At 51.1% G+C, this 16,945-nt stretch overlaps 1 protein-coding gene across 1 annotated transcript in view; it reads right to left on the bottom strand.

Annotated features, from left to right (window-relative positions):
* LOC135533520 (neurobeachin-like) overlaps positions 1–15,451 on the bottom strand; it is a gene marked incomplete at its 3' end in the record, with an annotated part of 48,572 nt that extends 33,121 nt beyond the window's left edge. The window contains exons 1-6 of the mRNA XM_064960805.1: positions 15,213–15,451; positions 13,976–14,112; positions 13,468–13,533; positions 13,212–13,380; positions 10,473–10,849; positions 6,749–6,885 (exon numbers count right to left, since the gene is read on the bottom strand). Coding sequence (XP_064816877.1) covers positions 6,749–6,885; positions 10,473–10,849; positions 13,212–13,380; positions 13,468–13,533; positions 13,976–14,112; positions 15,213–15,378 — 1,052 coding nt within the window. The remainder of the gene's footprint in view (positions 1–6,748; positions 6,886–10,472; positions 10,850–13,211; positions 13,381–13,467; positions 13,534–13,975; positions 14,113–15,212) is intronic.
* Between the last annotated feature and the right edge of the window lie 1,494 nt (positions 15,452–16,945).

The following is a 16,945-nucleotide window of genomic DNA, read 5'->3' as shown; positions in this document are numbered from 1 at the left end:
GTAGCACAGCAGCTGACTGAGGAGGCTACTGTAATGACTCGTAGCACAGCAGCTGACTCAGGAGGCTACTGTAATGACTCGTAGCACAGCAGCTGACTCAGGAGGCTACTGTAATGACTCGTAGCACAGCAGCTGACTCAGGAGGCTACTGTAATGACTCGTAGCACAGCAGCTGACTCAGGAGGCTACTGTAATGACTCGTAGCACAGCAGCTGACTCAGGAGGCTACTGCAATGACTCGTAGCACAGCAGCTGACTCAGGATGCTACTGTAATGACTCGTAGCACAGCAGCTGACTCAGGAGGCTACTGCAATGACTCGTAGCACAGCAGCTGACTCAGGAGGCTACTGTAATGACTCGTAGCACAGCTGCTGACTGAGGAGGCTACTGTAATGACTCGTAGCACAGCAGCTGACTGAGGAGGCTACTGTAATGACTCGTAGCACAGCTGCTGACTCAGGAGGCTACTGTAATGACTCGTAGCTCAGCTGCTGACTCAGGAGGCTACTGTAATGACTCGTAGCACAGCAGCTGACTGAGGAGGCTACTGTAATGACTCGTAGCACAGCAGCTGACTGAGGAGGCTACTGTAATGACTCGTAGCTCAGCTGCTGACTCAGGAGGCTACTGTAATGACTCGTAGCTCAGCTGCTGACTCAGGAGGCTACTGTAATGACTCGTAGCACAGCAGCTGACTGAGGAGGCTACTGTAATGACTCGTAGCACAGCAGCTGACTCAGGATGCTATTGTAATGACTCGTAGCACAGCAGCTGACTCAGGAGGCTACTGCAATGACTCGTAGCACAGCAGCTGACTCAGGATGCTATTGTAATGACTCGTAGCACAGCAGCTGACTCAGGAGGCTACTGTAATGACTCGTAGCTCAGCTGCTGACTCAGGATGCTACTGTAATGACTCGTAGCACAGCAGCTGACTCAGGAGGCTACTGTAATGACTCGTAGCACAGCAGCTGACTCAGGAGGCTACTGTAATGACTCGTAGCTCAGCTGCTGACTCAGGAGGCTACTGTAATGACTCGTAGCTCAGCAGCTGACTCAGGAGGCTATTGTAATGACTCGTAGCACAGCAGCTGACTCAGGAGGCTACTGTAATGACTCGTAGCACAGCAGCTGACTCAGGAGGCTACTGCAATGACTCGTAGCTCAGCTGCTGACTCAGGATGCTACTGTAATGACTCGTAGCACAGCAGCTGACTCAGGAGGCTACTGTAATGACTCGTAGCTCAGCTGCTGACTCAGGAGGCTACTGTAATGACTCGTAGCTCAGCTGCTGACTCAGGAGGCTACTGTAATGACTCGTAGCTCAGCAGCTGACTCAGGAGGCTATTGTAATGACTCGTAGCACAGCAGCTGACTCAGGAGGCTACTGTAATGACTCGTAGCACAGCAGCTGACTCAGGAGGCTACTGCAATGACTCGTAGCTCAGCTGCTGACTCAGGATGCTACTGTAATGACTCGTAGCACAGCAGCTGACTGAGGAGGCTACTGTAATGACTCGTAGCACAGCAGCTGACTCAGGAGGCTACTGTAATGACTCGTAGCACAGCAGCTGACTCAGGAGGCTACTGTAATGACTCGTAGCACAGCAGCTGACTCAGGAGGCTACTGTAATGACTCGTAGCACAGCAGCTGACTCAGGAGGCTACTGTAATGACTCGTAGCACAGCAGCTGACTCAGGAGGCTACTGCAATGACTCGTAGCACAGCAGCTGACTCAGGATGCTACTGTAATGACTCGTAGCACAGCAGCTGACTCAGGAGGCTACTGCAATGACTCGTAGCACAGCAGCTGACTCAGGAGGCTACTGTAATGACTCGTAGCACAGCTGCTGACTGAGGAGGCTACTGTAATGACTCGTAGCACAGCAGCTGACTGAGGAGGCTACTGTAATGACTCGTAGCACAGCTGCTGACTCAGGAGGCTACTGTAATGACTCGTAGCTCAGCTGCTGACTCAGGAGGCTACTGTAATGACTCGTAGCTCAGCTGCTGACTCAGGAGGCTACTGTAATGACTCGTAGCACAGCAGCTGACTGAGGAGGCTACTGTAATGACTCGTAGCACAGCAGCTGACTGAGGAGGCTACTGTAATGACTCGTAGCTCAGCTGCTGACTCAGGAGGCTACTGTAATGACTCGTAGCTCAGCTGCTGACTCAGGAGGCTACTGTAATGACTCGTAGCACAGCAGCTGACTGAGGAGGCTACTGTAATGACTCGTAGCACAGCAGCTGACTCAGGATGCTATTGTAATGACTCGTAGCACAGCAGCTGACTCAGGAGGCTACTGCAATGACTCGTAGCACAGCAGCTGACTCAGGATGCTATTGTAATGACTCGTAGCACAGCAGCTGACTCAGGAGGCTACTGCAATGACTCGTAGCACAGCAGCTGACTCAGGATGCTATTGTAATGACTCGTAGCACAGCAGCTGACTCAGGAGGCTACTGTAATGACTCGTAGCACAGCAGCTGACTCAGGATGCTACTGTAATGAATCGTAGCACAGCAGCTGACTCAGGAGGCTATTGTAATGACTCGTAGCACAGCAGCTGACTGAGGAGGCTACTGCAATGACTCGTAGCACAGCAGCTGACTCAGGAGGCTACTGTAATGACTCGTAGCACAGCAGCTGACTCAGGAGGCTACTGTAATGACTCGTAGCACAGCAGCTGACTCAGGATGCTATTGCAATGACTCGTAGCACAGCAGCTGACTCAGGAGGCTACTGTAATGACTCGTAGCACAGCAGCTGACTCAGGAGGCTACTGCAATGACTCGTAGCACAGCAGCTGACTCAGGAGGCTATTGTAATGACTCGTAGCACAGCAGCTGACTGAGGAGGCTACTGCAATGACTCGTAGCACAGCAGCTGACTCAGGAGGCTACTGTAATGACTCGTAGCACAGCAGCTGACTGAGGAGGCTACTGCAATGACTCGTAGCACAGCAGCTGACTCAGGAGGCTACTGTAATGACTCGTAGCACAGCAGCTGACTCAGGAGGCTACTGTAATGACTCGTAGCACAGCAGCTGACTCAGGATGCTATTGCAATGACTCGTAGCACAGCAGCTGACTCAGGAGGCTACTGTAATGACTCGTAGCACAGCAGCTGACTCAGGAGGCTACTGCAATGACTCGTAGCACAGCAGCTGACTCAGGAGGCTATTGTAATGACTCGTAGCACAGCAGCTGACTGAGGAGGCTACTGCAATGACTCGTAGCACAGCAGCTGACTCAGGAAGCTACTGTAATGACTCGTAGCACAGCAGCTGACTCAGGAGGCTACTGTAATGACTCGTAGCACAGCAGCTGACTCAGGATGCTATTGCAATGACTCGTAGCACAGCAGCTGACTCAGGAGGCTACTGTAATGACTCGTAGCACAGCAGCTGACTCAGGATGCTATTGTAATGACTCGTAGCACAGCAGCTGACTCAGGAGGCTACTGTAATGACTCGTAGCACAGCAGCTGACTCAGGATGCTATTGTAATGACTCGTAGCACAGCAGCTGACTCAGGAGGCTACTGTAATGACTCGTAGCACAGCAGCTGACTCAGGATGCTATTGTAATGACTCGTAGCACAGCAGCTGACTCAGGATGCTACTGTAATGACTCGTAGCACAGCAGCTGACCGAGGAGGCTACTGTAATGACTCGTAGCACAGCAGCTGACTGAGGAGGCTACTGCAATGACTCGTAGCACAGCAGCTGACTCAGGAGGCTACTGCAATGACTCGTAGCACAGCAGCTGACTCAGGAGGCTACTGCAATGACTCGTAGCACAGCAGCTGACTGAGGAGGCTACTGCAATGACTCGTAGCACAGCAGCTGACCGAGGAGGCTACTGTAATGACTCGTAGCACAGCAGCTGACCGGAGGAGGCTACTGCAATGACTCGTAGCACAGCAGCTGACTGAGGAGGCTACTGCAATGACTCGTAGCACAGCAGCTGACCGAGGAGGCTACTGCAATGACTCGTAGCACAGCAGCTGACCGAGGAGGCTACTGCAATGACTCGTAGCACAGCAGCTGACTGAGGAGGCTACTGCAATGACTCGTAGCACAGCAGCTGACTGAGGAGGCTACTGCAATGACTCGTAGCACAGCAGCTGACTGAGGAGGCTACTGCAATGACTCGTAGCACAGCAGCTGACTCAGGAGGCTACTGCAATGACTCGTAGCACAGCAGCTGACTCAGGAGGCTACTGCAATGACTTGTAGCACAGCAGCTGACTCAGGAGGCTACTGCAATGACTCGTAGCACAGTAGCTGACTGAGGAGGCTACTGCAATGACTCGTAGCACAGCAGCTGACCGAGGAGGCTACTGTAATGACTCGTAGCACAGCAGCTGACCGAGGAGGCTACTGCAATGACTCGTAGCACAGCAGCTGACTGAGGAGGCTACTGCAATGACTCGTAGCACAGCAGCTGACTGAGGAGGCTACTGCAATGACTCGTAGCACAGCAGCTGACCGAGGAGGCTACTGTAATGACTCGTAGCACAGCAGCTGACCGAGGAGGCTACTGCAATGACTCGTAGCACAGCAGCTGACTGAGGAGGCTACTGCAATGACTCGTAGCACAGCAGCTGACCGAGGAGGCTACTGCAATGACTCGTAGCACAGCAGCTGACTGAGGAGGCTACTGCAATGACTCGTAGCACAGCAGCTGACCGAGGAGGCTACTGCAATGACTCGTAGCACAGCAGCTGACTGAGGAGGCTACTGCAATGACTCGTAGCACAGCAGCTGACTGAGGAGGCTACTGCAATGACTCGTAGCACAGCAGCTGACCGAGGAGGCTACTGTAATGACTCGTAGCACAGCAGCTGACCGAGGAGGCTACTGCAATGACTCGTAGCACAGCAGCTGACTCAGGAGGCTACTGCAATGACTCGTAGCACAGCAGCTGACTGAGGAGGCTACTGCAATGACTCGTAGCACAGCAGCTGACCGAGGAGGCTACTGTAATGACTCGTAGCACAGCAGCTGACCGAGGAGGCTACTGCAATGACTCGTAGCACAGCAGCTGACTGAGGAGGCTACTGCAATGACTCGTAGCACAGCAGCTGACTGAGGAGGCTACTGCAATGACTCGTAGCACAGCAGCTGACTGAGGAGGCTACTGTATTGACTCGTAGCACAGCAGCTGACTGAGGAGGCTACTGCATTGACTCGTAGCACAGCAGCTGACCGAGGAGGCTACTGCAAAGACTCGTAGCACAGCAGCTGACTCAGGAGGCTACTGCAATGACTCGTAGCACAAAAACAGCTGCTTCATGAAAACTCATAACAGTGTAAGCACGACTAGCTACAGTACAGTAGCTTGCTAGCTAGTTTTTGTTGGACGATTCGACATTATGTGGCAGCACTAAGAAGGTAGCTGGTCAGTCAAAGATGATTTCAGTTATTGGATCAGCTTTTGGACAACTGTACTGCCATATGTACTGTTTTTACGCTGAGATGAATTCCGCCAGTTTCGAGGCAGAAATAGGGTTCAACAGACGATGTGAACTACAGGGTCTTCAGAAAGTATTCACACCCCTTGACTGTTTCCACACGTTGTTGTGTTACAGCCTGAATTTAACATGGAATACATTTATATTTCTGTCACTGGCCGGCACACAATACCCCATAATGTCACACTGGAATTATGTTGTTTTGATCATTATTATTAATAAAAAATGAAAAGTTGAAAACAGTAGATTTCAAACAGATTCAACCACAAACACCAGGGAAGTTTTCCAATGCCTCGCAAAGAAGGGCTCCTATTGGTAGATTGTCAGGATTTGGCCAGGGTTGTTCCGGGTTTTGGTCACTAGATGCCCCCATTGTGCTTTTTGACCTTATGTTTTTTCCCTTGTTCCCCATTATTATTTGCACCTGTGCCTCGTTTCCCCTGATTGTATTTAAACCCTTAGTTTCCCTCAGTTCTGTGCTCTGTGTTTGTATGTTAGCACCCTGCCCTAGTGTTCTGTGTATTCTTGTCGACTCCGGTGGATGCTCTTGTGGAATTCTGTTTTTGTTTTTGAGTATCTCTTGAGGCTTTTTTGTGCTATTCCTACCACCTTTTGGATTTGCCATTTTTGTATTGAAGGACTTCTCCTTTTTACTTTATTAAATACACCGTCTTAAGTACTGCTGTGTCTGCCTCATCTTCTGGGTTCTGCTGACTATTCGTGGCTCAGTTGGTTAAGTGACTGTTTCTCACTCCGGAGACCCAGGTTCGTAACCGGGTCCTGACATAGATGGGTAAAATACAGAGTTTAATGACTATGACAGACAGACAGCTTAGCTGAATAGTTTTTGATTTAATATGCCCTGTTTCTGATCCATTATTCAGTTGCCGAGAGACTCATGAATGAAATCCCCCAAAGCTGAAAGGGAACACGTTGAGACGCTGAGCAATAGTCTGGTGTTACAGATGAAGGTGTTACACTATGAGCAGAGTGAGAAGCCTCGTAATATCTGTTTTACATATTCCTTTTATATGACCTCATCATTGTGTGACTCGATCTCTCTCTTTTTTGACTTCAACAGGTAGTGGATTCTGGGACATCGAGAGGTGACATCGAAAGTGGAGCCAGGCCTAGCTATTGAAGAATTGGAACTGAAAACATACACGTGCGCACGCACGCACGAACGCAAACAAACAAACACACACGCACACACACACACACACGCACACACACACACACACACAGAGAGACACACACATACACACCTGTCGAATGAGTGGAACTGCATGGGCAGCATGGGGTGTGTCTTGAGGGCAGGATCAGGGTGGTAGGGGGTGGGACCAACTTCCTGTCCCGCCTCCCCACCGTCCAGAGGCGCGGCCACAAGGCTCTTCAGAATCTCCTACACGACGGGGAAAAAAGAGTGGGGAGAAAGAGAGAGAGATAGCGAACAAGAATATTATTCATTTGTATTATCAATACAACATATTGATAAATTGCATGGACAGCAAAAAGGGAGACAGAGAGAGAGAGAGAGAGACAGAGAGAGCATGAGAGAGAGAGAGAGAGAGTAGAGAGAAAGAGAGAGAGGAGATAGACATAGAGAGGAGAGAGAGAGACGGAAAGAGAGAGAGAGAGGAGAGAGAGACAGAGAAGGAGAAAGAGACAGAGAGAGGAGAGAGAGACAGAGAGAGGAGATAGAGAGAGAGGAGATAGAGAGAGACAGAGAGAGGAGATAGAGAGAGACAGAGAGGGAGAGGAGAGAGAGACAGAGAGAGGAGAGAGAGAGAGACTTGCAAAATTATTCACCAGGGTGCTATTTTTCCTATTTTGTTGCCTTTACAACCTGGAAATAAAATTGACTTTTTGGGGGTTTGTATCATATCATTAACACAACATGCCTACCACTTTGAAGATGCAAAATATTTTTTATTGTGAAATTAAGAAGAAATAAGACAAAAAAACAGAAAACTTGAGCGTGTCCGTTATTCACCCCTCCCCCAAAAAAAAAAAGTAAATACTTACTTACTTGTTAGAGCCACCTTTGCAGCAATGACAGCTGCAAGTCTCTTGTGATATGTCTCTATAAGCTTGGCACATCTAGCCACTGGGCGTTTTGCTCATTCTTCAAGGGAAAACTGCTCCAGCTCCTTCAAGTTGGATGGGTTCTGCTGGTGTACATCAATCTTTAAATCATACCACAGATTCTCAATTGGATTGAGGTCTGGGCCTTGACTAGGCCATTCCAAGACAATTAAATGTTTCCCCTTAAACCACTTGAGTGTTGCTTTAGCAGTATGCTTAGGGTCATTGGCCTTCCTTGAAGGTGAACCTCCGTCCCAGTCTCAAATCTCTGGAAGACTGAAACAGGTTTCTCTCAAGAATTTCCCTGTATTTAGCACCATCCATCATTCCTTCAATTCTGACCAGTTTCCCAGTCCCTGCCGATGAAAAACATCCCCACAGCATGATGCTGCCACCACCATGCTTCACTGTGGGGATGGTATTATCGGGGTGATGGAGGGTTTGCGCCAGACATAGCTTTTTCCTTGATGGCCAAAAAGGTCAATTTTAGTCTCATCTGACCAGAGTACCTTCTTCCATATGTTTGGGGAGTCTCCCACAAGCCTTTTGGTGAACACCAAACATATTTGCTTATTTTTCTTCTGGCCACTCTTCCATAAAGCCCATCTCTGTGGAGTGTACGGTTTAAAGTTATCCTATGGACAGATGCTCCACAGCAGAGATTGGAGTTTTGTAGCTGCTTCAGGGTTATCTTTGGTCTCTGTTGCCTCTCTGATTAATGCCCTCCTTGCCTGGTCCTTTAGTTTTGGTGGGCGGCCCTCTCCTTGCCTGGTCCGTTAGTTTTCGTGGGCGGCCCTCTCCTTGCCTGGTCCGGTAGTTTTGGTGGGCAGCCCTCTCCTTGCCTGGTCCGTTAGTTTTGGTGGGCGGCCCTCTCCTTGCCTGGTCCGTTAGTTTTGGTGGGCGGCCCTCTCCTTGCCTGGTCCGTTAGTTTTGGTGGGCTGCCCTCTCCTTGCCTGGTCCGTTAGTTTTGGTGGGCGGCCCTCTCCTTGCCTGGTCCGGTAGTTTTGGTGGGCGGCCCTCTCCTTGCCTGGTCCGTTAGTTTTGGTGGGCGGCCCTCTCCTTGCCTGGTCCGTTAGTTTTGGTGGGCGGCCCTCTCCTTGCCTGGTGGGCGGCCCTCTCCTTGCCTGGTCAGTTAGTTTTGGTGGGCGGCCCTCTCCTTGCCTGGACCGTTAGTTTTGGTGGGCGGCCCTCTCCTTGCCTGGACCGTTAGTTTTGGTGGGCGGCCCTCTCCTTGCCTGGACCGTTAGTTTTGGTGGGCGGCCCTCTCCTTGCCTGGACCGTTAGTTTTGGTGGGCGGCCCTCTCCTTGCCTGGTCCGTTAGTTTTGGTGGGCGGCCCTCTCCTTGCCTGGACCGTTAGTTTTGGTGGGCGGCCCTCTCCTTGCCTGGTCCGTTAGTTTTGGTGGACGGCCCTCTCCTTGCCTGGTCCGTTAGTTTTGGTGGACGGCCCTCTCCTTGCCTGGTCCGTTAGTTTTGGTGGGCGGCCCTCTCCTTGCCTGTTCCGTTAGTTTTGGTGGGAGGCCCTCTCCTTACCTGGTCCGTTAGTTTTGGTGGGCGGCCCTCTCCTTGCCTGGACCGTTAGTTTTGGTGGGCGGCCCGCTCCTTGCCTGGTGGGCGGCCCTCTCCTTGCCTGGTCCGTTAGTTTTGGTGGGCGGCACTCTCCTTGCCTGGTCCGTTAGTTTTGGTGGGCGGCCCTCTCCTTGCCTGGTCCGTTAGTTTTGGTGGGCGGCCCTCTCCTTGCCTGGTGGGCGGCCCTCTCCTTGCCTGGTCCGTTAGTTTCTCCTTGTAGGTTTTTAGTGGTGCCATATTCTTTCCCTTTTTAGTAATGAATTTAATGCTCAGTGGGATGTTCAAAGTTCTGTTTTTATAACCCTGATCTGTGCTTCTTCACAACTTCCCTGCCCTGTTTGGAGCTCCTTGGTCTTCATGGTGCCCCTTGCTTAGTGGTGTTGCAGACTCTAGGGACTTTCAGAACAGGTGTATATATACTGAGATCATGTGACAGATCATGTGACACTTAAACTGCACACAGGTTTAACTAATGATGTGACCTTCTGAAGGTAATTGGACCAGATCTCATTTAGAGGCTTCATAGCCAAGGGGTGGATACATACACACACCACTTTTCCCTTTTTGATTTTTTTTCCCATGACATTAAATCCAAATAAAAAGACATTTAAATGACAGGTTGTAATGCAACAAAATAGGACAAATGTCAAGGGGGATGAGCAGGGCACTGTATATAGACATAATATGACATTTGAAATGTCTTTATTCTTTTGGAACTTTTTGGGTGTAATGTTTACTGTTAATTTCTTCTAGTTTATTTCACTTTGGTTTATTATCTATTTCACTTGCTACGGCAATGTTTCCCAATAAAGCCCCATACATTGTAATGTAACTGAAAGAGAGAGGGGGAGAGAGAAAGAGAGGAGGGAGAGAGAAAGAGAGGGGGAGAGAGAAAGAGAGAGAGGGAGAGAGAAAGAGAGAGGGGGGAGAGAGAGAGAGAGGAGAGAGAAAGAGAGGGGGGAGAAAGAGAGAGGGGAGAGAGAAAGAGAAGGGGGAGAAAGAGAGAGGGAAGAGAGAAAGAAATAGGGGGAGAGAGAAAGAGAGGGGGGAGAAAGAGAGAGGGGAGAGAGAAAGAGAGGGGGAGAAAGAGAGAGGGGAGAGAGAAAGAGAGAGGGGGAGAGAGAGAGGGGGAGAGAAAGAGAGAGGGAGAGAGAAAGAGAGAGGGGGAGAGAGAGAGAGAGGGGGGGAGAGAAAGAGAGAGGGAGAGAGAAAGAGAGAGAGAGAGGGGGAGAGAAAGAGAGGGGGGGAGAGAGAAAGAGAGGGGGAGAGAAAGAGAGGGGGAGAGAGAAAGAGAGGGGGGAGAGAACAATTTGAAGAGGTGAAGATAGAGTCAGTACCTTGACGTTGATGCCCTTGTTAGTCTGGCTGATGCTTGAGATCGACGAGGGAGGTGCTTGACCAAGATTGGAGGCGGAGTTAGGGTTATGAGGAGAGTCCAATAAGCTCTCCCTTGACCTCCTAACCTCCGATGACAGGGTACACAGTAGATCCCCTCCGCCTCCATCCCTCTCTCTGTGTCTATCTCTGTCCGTCTCCCTGCCTGCCATCCCCAGCCCCAGGCCCAGCTCGGCTCCGTTCAGACCTCCAGGGCCGTGGCCCTCCTCCCCGATGCCTGAGTCGGTGTGGGGTAAAGAGGCCAACGGAGAGTCCTCCATGGAGGTGGGGGTCTGCTTCTCCCCCCGGCCACCCTCAGAAAAGGAGGACGACGGGTGCTCTGGACGGTGAGAGAGATGGACAGAGACAGTCAGAGAGAGATATGTTCTTAATATGCCCTATTGTCCTAGACCTGAACGGTAGTATTGGAATAGTTGTATGAGTATTCATTTTTTAGCATGAAGAAAAAGGCCTATATTAGAACCAGAATTTAACACTGAAAAGCTTTGTTTTTATTCAATGAAAATATCCATGTGACATTGTTACATACAAGGATATACCACGACATTTCAAATGATTAGTTTAACAAAAGTGTTTATGACGCGTGACTCATAAAAAGGCCGGTAGCCTTCACGCGTGCAGCTTGATGTTTATGTTGGCCAATCAAAGCGGCAAAGAGGATCAATGTGTAGCAAGTGGAGTGAGAGTTCACCAATGTTATGAGAAGGCGTAGGCTACGAGGAGCAACCAACAGGTAGGCTGTTGTTTTATCTCAATGTGGTTGGGGAGAGAGAGCAGCATGTGGCCTCAGTTAGCCTAACTACCTATAGCTGGCTTGCTATCTTCTCTAGGTTACTCCAGTCAAGGCTGGGATAAAAAATAACATTGTAGCTGCTACATGTTAGCTAGTCTTGGCTGTAGCTGCTACATGTTAGCTCGTCTTGGCTGTAGCTGCTACATGTTAGCTAGTCTTGGCTGTAGCTGCTACATGTTAGCTAGTCTTGGCTGTAGCTGCTACATGTTAGCTAGTCTTGGCTGTAGCTGCTACATGTTAGCTCGTCTTGGCTGTAGCTGCTACATGTTAGCTCGTCTTGGCTGTAGCTGCTACATGTTAGCTAGTCTTGGCTGTAGCTGCTACATGTTAGCTAGCCTTGGCTGTAGCTGCTAAACGTTAGCTAGTCTTGGCTGTAGCTGCTACATGTTAGTTAGTCTTGGCTGTAGCTGCTACATGTTAGCTAGCCTTGGCTGTAGCTGCTAAACGTTAGCTAGTCTTGGCTGTAGCTGCTACATGTTAGCTAGTCTTGGCTGTAGCTGCTACATGTTAGCTAGTCTTGGCTGTAGCTGCTACATGTTAGCTCGTCTTGGCTGTAGCTGCTACATGTTAGCTAGTCTTGGCTGTAGCTGCTACATGTTAGCTAGTCTTGGCTGTAGCTGCTACATGTTAGCTCGTCTTGGCTGTAGCTGCTACATGTTAGCTAGTCTTGGCTGTAGCTGCTAAACGTTAGCTAGTCTTGGCTGTAGCTGCTACATGTTAGCTAGTCTTGGCTGTAGCTGCTAAACGTTAGCTAGCCTTGGCTGTAGCTGCTAAACGTTAGCTAGTCTTGGCTGTAGCTGCTAAACGTTAGCTAGCCTTGGCTGTAGCTGCTAAACGTTAGCTAGCCTTGGCTGTAGCTGCTACATGTTAGCTCGTCTTGGCTGTAGCTGCTACACGCTAGCTAGTCTTGGCTGTAGCTGCTACATGTTAGCTAGCCTTGGCTGTAGCTGCTAAACGTTAGCTAGTCTTTGCTGTAGCTGCTACATGTTAGCTAGTCTTGGCTGTAGCTGCTACATGTTAGCTAGTCTTGGCTGTAGCTGCTACATGTTAGCTCGTCTTGGCTGTAGCTGCTACACGCTAGCTAGTCTTGGCTGTAGCTGCTACATGTTAGCTAGCCTTGGCTGTAGCTGCTAAACGTTAGCTAGTCTTGGCTGTAGCTGCTACATGTTAGCTAGTCTTGGCTGTAGCTGCTACATGTTAGCTAGTCTTGGCTGTAGCTGCTACATGTTAGCTCGTCTTGGCTGTAGCTGCTAAACGTTAGCTAGCCTTGGCTGTAGCTGCTACATGTTAGCTCGTCTTGGCTGTAGCTGCTACACGCTAGCTAGTCTTGGCTGTAGCTGCTACATGTTAGCTCGTCTTGGCTGTAGCTGCTACATGTTAGCTCGTCTTGGCTGTAGCTGCTACATGTTAGCTAGCCTTGGCTGTAGCTGCTAAACGTTACCTAGTCTTGGCTGTAGCTGCTACATGTTAGCTAGTCTTGGCTGTAGCTGCTACATGTTAGCTAGTCTTGGCTGTAGCTGCTACACGCTAGCTAGTCTTGGCTGTAGCTGCTACATGTTAGCTCATCTTGGCTGTAGCTGCTACATGTTAGCTAGCCTTGGTTGTAGCTGCTACATGTTAGCTAGTCTTGGCTGTAGCTGCTACATGTTAGCTCGTCTTGGCTGTAGCTGTTAAACGTTAGCTAATCTTGGCTGTAGTTGCTAAACGTTAGCTAATCTTGGCACCAGGCTCTATCCCTCACGCAGCACTGCTCAGGTTAACAACGTACGGAATATCCGGAGAGCCGACAACAAAACATTTATGATACTATTCGAATCTTGAAATGATTTCAAATTGTGTTGTGTGACGACACCAGAGGGAAAACAGTGTAACACCGGGTTTTCTAAACCTGTACTAGTGGGGGAGTTGATCTCGTGGCGGATGCTCCTCCCTGATAGGCTGCTTGACCTGCCAATCTCTCTCTGTGGTTCCAGGATGTCCCGGTACTTTGACACCATCAGGACAGATATGAAGTAGACCACCGCCAGGGCCAGGAACTGAGCCTGCTTACTGTCATCCTGGAGACAGATATGGGACGTTAAGAAACACACACGCCGTACACATGCAGGTGTGGTTAAGGTACCGTACAGTGTGCACACACTCACCACGTCTCTGAAGACGACAGCTCTGAGGCGGTTGATGTCAACGTCCTGTAGAAGTCTGTCTGGATCCTGTAGAGAACGACATACGTACACACTTAGGTTACACACACACACACACACACACACACATACACACACACGCACACACACACACGCACACACGCACACACACACACACACACGCACACACACTGTGACACACACACACTGTGACACACACACTGTGACACACACACGCTGTGACACACACACACACACACACACACACACACACACACACACATACACACACTGTGACACACACAATGTGACACACACACGCTGTGACACACACACACACACTGTGACACACACTGTGACACACACACTGTGACACACACTCTGTTTAATGCACATACAAGTACACACATTGTACATAACCTAATAACCACACATCGTACATACTCCTGTACCTAACAGTCACGTGTGTATGAAAGATGTATCTGTGTGTATTAGCGTGTGTGTGTGTTACCTTGCTAGCTGCAGCAGAGCTCTGTAGGCTGTCCTGTGACTTGCTGCTGGGCAGGTTAGACTTGGAGAGACAACCAATATCTCTATCTCTCTGTCTCTGTCTACACTCTAGACAGTTCCTCACGGCTACACAACATACTAGGGGAAGGAGGGAGAGAGGGAGGAGGGAGGGAGAGAGAGGGGGAGGGGCAGGGAGGGGGAGAGAGAGAGGGAGGGAGAGAGAGAGGGAGGGAGTGAGGGGGAGGGAGGGAGAGTGGGAGGGGGAGGGAGAGTGGGAGGGGGAGGGAGGGAGAGAGGGGAAGGAGGGAGAGAGGGAGGGAGGGAGGGAGAGAGAGGGGGGAGGGGCAGGGAGGGAGAGAGAGAGAGAGGGAGGGAGGGAGGGAGGAAGGGAGAGAGGGGGAGGGAGGGAGAGTGGGAGGGAGGAGGGAGGGAGAGAGAGGGGGAGGGAGAGAGGGGGAGGGAGGGAGAGTGGGAGGGGGGAGGGAGAGTGGGAGGGGGAGGGAGGGAGAGAGGGGAAGGAGGGAGAGAGGGAGGAGGGAGGGAGAGAGAGGGGGAGGGGCAGGGAGGGGGAGAGAGAGAGGGAGGGAGAGAGAGAGGGGAGGGAGAGAGGGGGAGGGAGGGAGAGTGGGAGGGGGAGGGAGAGTGGGAGGGGGAGGGAGGGAGAGAGGAAGAGGGAGGGAGAGAGGGGGGGAGGGAGAGGGGGAGGGTGAGAGAGAGGGCGGAGGGAGAGAGGGGGAGAGAGAGAGAGGGGGAGGGGCAGGGAGGGGGAGAGAGAGAGGAGGAGCGGGAGAGAGAGAGGGAGGGAGAGAGGGAGGGGGAGGGAGGGAGAGTGGGAGGGGGAGGGAGGGAGAGAGGAAGAGGGAGGGAGAGAGGGGGAGGGAGAGGGGGAGGGGGAGGGAGGGAGGGAGAGAGGGGGAGGGTGAGAGAGAGGGGCGGAGGGAGAGAGGGGGGAGAGAGAGGGGGAGTAAGGGAGGAGGGAGGGAGAGAGAGAGGGAGGAGGGAGGGAAGGGAGAGAGGGGGAGGGAGGGGAGAGAGAGAGGGAGGGACAGAGGGGAGGGAGGGAGGGTGAGAGGGGGAGGGAGGGAGAGAAATAGTTGGGTTTAATTTACAATCTTTTAAAGCGCAGGCGACAGAGCTTCATGTTCTCTTCAGTCTCCCCTCCCTCCCTCCTCCCTCCCTCCCTCCCTCCCTCCCTCCCTCCCTCCCTCCTCCTCCCTCCCTCCCTCCCTCCCTCTTACCCAGTCGTAGACACTGTCTCATCAGACCTCCAGAGGACATGTTCTTCTCAGCCTCTATCTCAGAGAAGTTGAGGGAGCTGGCGAACACCAGAACGTCCACCATGGCCATGAGCCGAGACAGAAAGGACACCGCAGTCTCTGAAGACATGCCCTGGGTCAACTCCATGTTCTCTAACTCAACCTGATGGGAGAGGGACAGGTTAATCACACACACGCACGCACACACACACACACACACACGCACACGCACGCACACACACACACACACACACACACACGCACACGCACGCACGCACGCACGCAACGCGCACGCACACACGCACGCACGCACGCACGCATGCACGCACGTTAGAGACAAGTCAGTTTGGGTACCAGTAGGGGTAAGAGACAAGTCAGTTTGGGATATCAGTAGAGAAGTAGAAAACAGGTCAGTTTGGGGTACCAGTAGGGGTTAGAGAACAGGTCAGTTTGGGGTACCAGTAGGGGTTAGAGAACAGGTCAGTTTGGGGTACCAGTAGGGGTTAGAGAACAGGTCAGACTGGGGTACCAGTAGAGAGGTAGAGAACAGGTCAGTTTGGGGTACCAGTAGGGGTTAGAGGTACCAGTAGGGGTTAGAGACAGGTCAGTTTGGGGTACCAGTAGAGAAGTAGAGACAAGTCAGTTTGGGGTACCAGTAGGGAGGTAGAGAACAGGTCAGACTGGGGTACCAGTAGAGAGGTAGAGAACAGGTCAGTTTGGGGTACCAGTAGGGGTTAGAGAACAGGTCAGATTGGGGTACCAGTAGAGAAGTAGAGAACAGGTCAGATTGGGGTACCAGTAGGGAGGTAGAGAACAGGTCAGACTGGGGTACCAGTAGGGGTTAGAGAACAGGTCAGATTGGGGTACCAGTAGAGAAGTAGAGAACAGGTCAGATTGGGGTACCAGTAGGGAGGTAGAGAACAGGTCAGACTGGGGTACCAGTAGGGGTTAGAGACAAGTCAGTTTGGGGCACCAGTATGGGTTAGAGACAAGTCAGTTTGGGGTACCAGTAGGGGTTAGAGACAAGTCAGTTTGGGGTACCAGTAGAGGTTAGAGACAAGTCAGTTTGGGGTACCAGTAGAGAGGTAGAGAACAGGTCAGAATGGGGTACCAATAGAGAGGTAGAGAACAGGTCAGTTTGGGGTACCAGTAGAGAAGTAGAGAACAGGTCAGTTTGGGGTACCAGTAGAGAAGTAGAGAACAGGTCAGTTTGGGGTACCAGTAGGGGTTAGAGAACAAGTCAGATTGGGGTACCAGTAGAGTAGTTGAGAACAGGTCAGATTGGGGTACCAGTAGGGAGGTAGAGAACAAGTCAGACTGGGGTATCAGTAGGGGTTAGAGATAAGTCAGTGTGGGACACCAGTAGGGGTTAGAGACAAGTCAGTTTGTGGCACCAGTAGGGGTTAGAGACAAGTCAGTTTGGGTTACCAGTAGAGAGGTAGAGAACAGGACAGACTGGGTTACCAGTAGAGAGGTAGAGAACAGGTCAGTTTGGGTTACCAGTAGGGGTTAGAGAAGAGGTCAGTTTGGGGTACCAGTAGAGAAGTAGAGAACAGGTCAGATTGGGGTACCAGTAGGGGTTAGAGATCAGGTCAGATTGGGGTACCAGTAGAGAAGTAGAGAACAGGTCAGTTTGGGGTACCAGTAGAGAAGTAGAGAACAGGTCAGATTGGGGTATCAGTAGGGGTTAAAGACAAGTCAGTCTGGGGTACCAG

The sequence above is a fragment of the Oncorhynchus masou genome, unplaced genomic scaffold, assembly GCF_036934945.1.
Source record: "Oncorhynchus masou masou isolate Uvic2021 unplaced genomic scaffold, UVic_Omas_1.1 unplaced_scaffold_2427, whole genome shotgun sequence".
Taxonomy (NCBI): Eukaryota; Metazoa; Chordata; class Actinopteri; order Salmoniformes; family Salmonidae; genus Oncorhynchus; species Oncorhynchus masou.
Note: the sequence above shows the minus strand (reverse complement) of the source record. Positions and strands in the feature narration are given on the sequence as shown.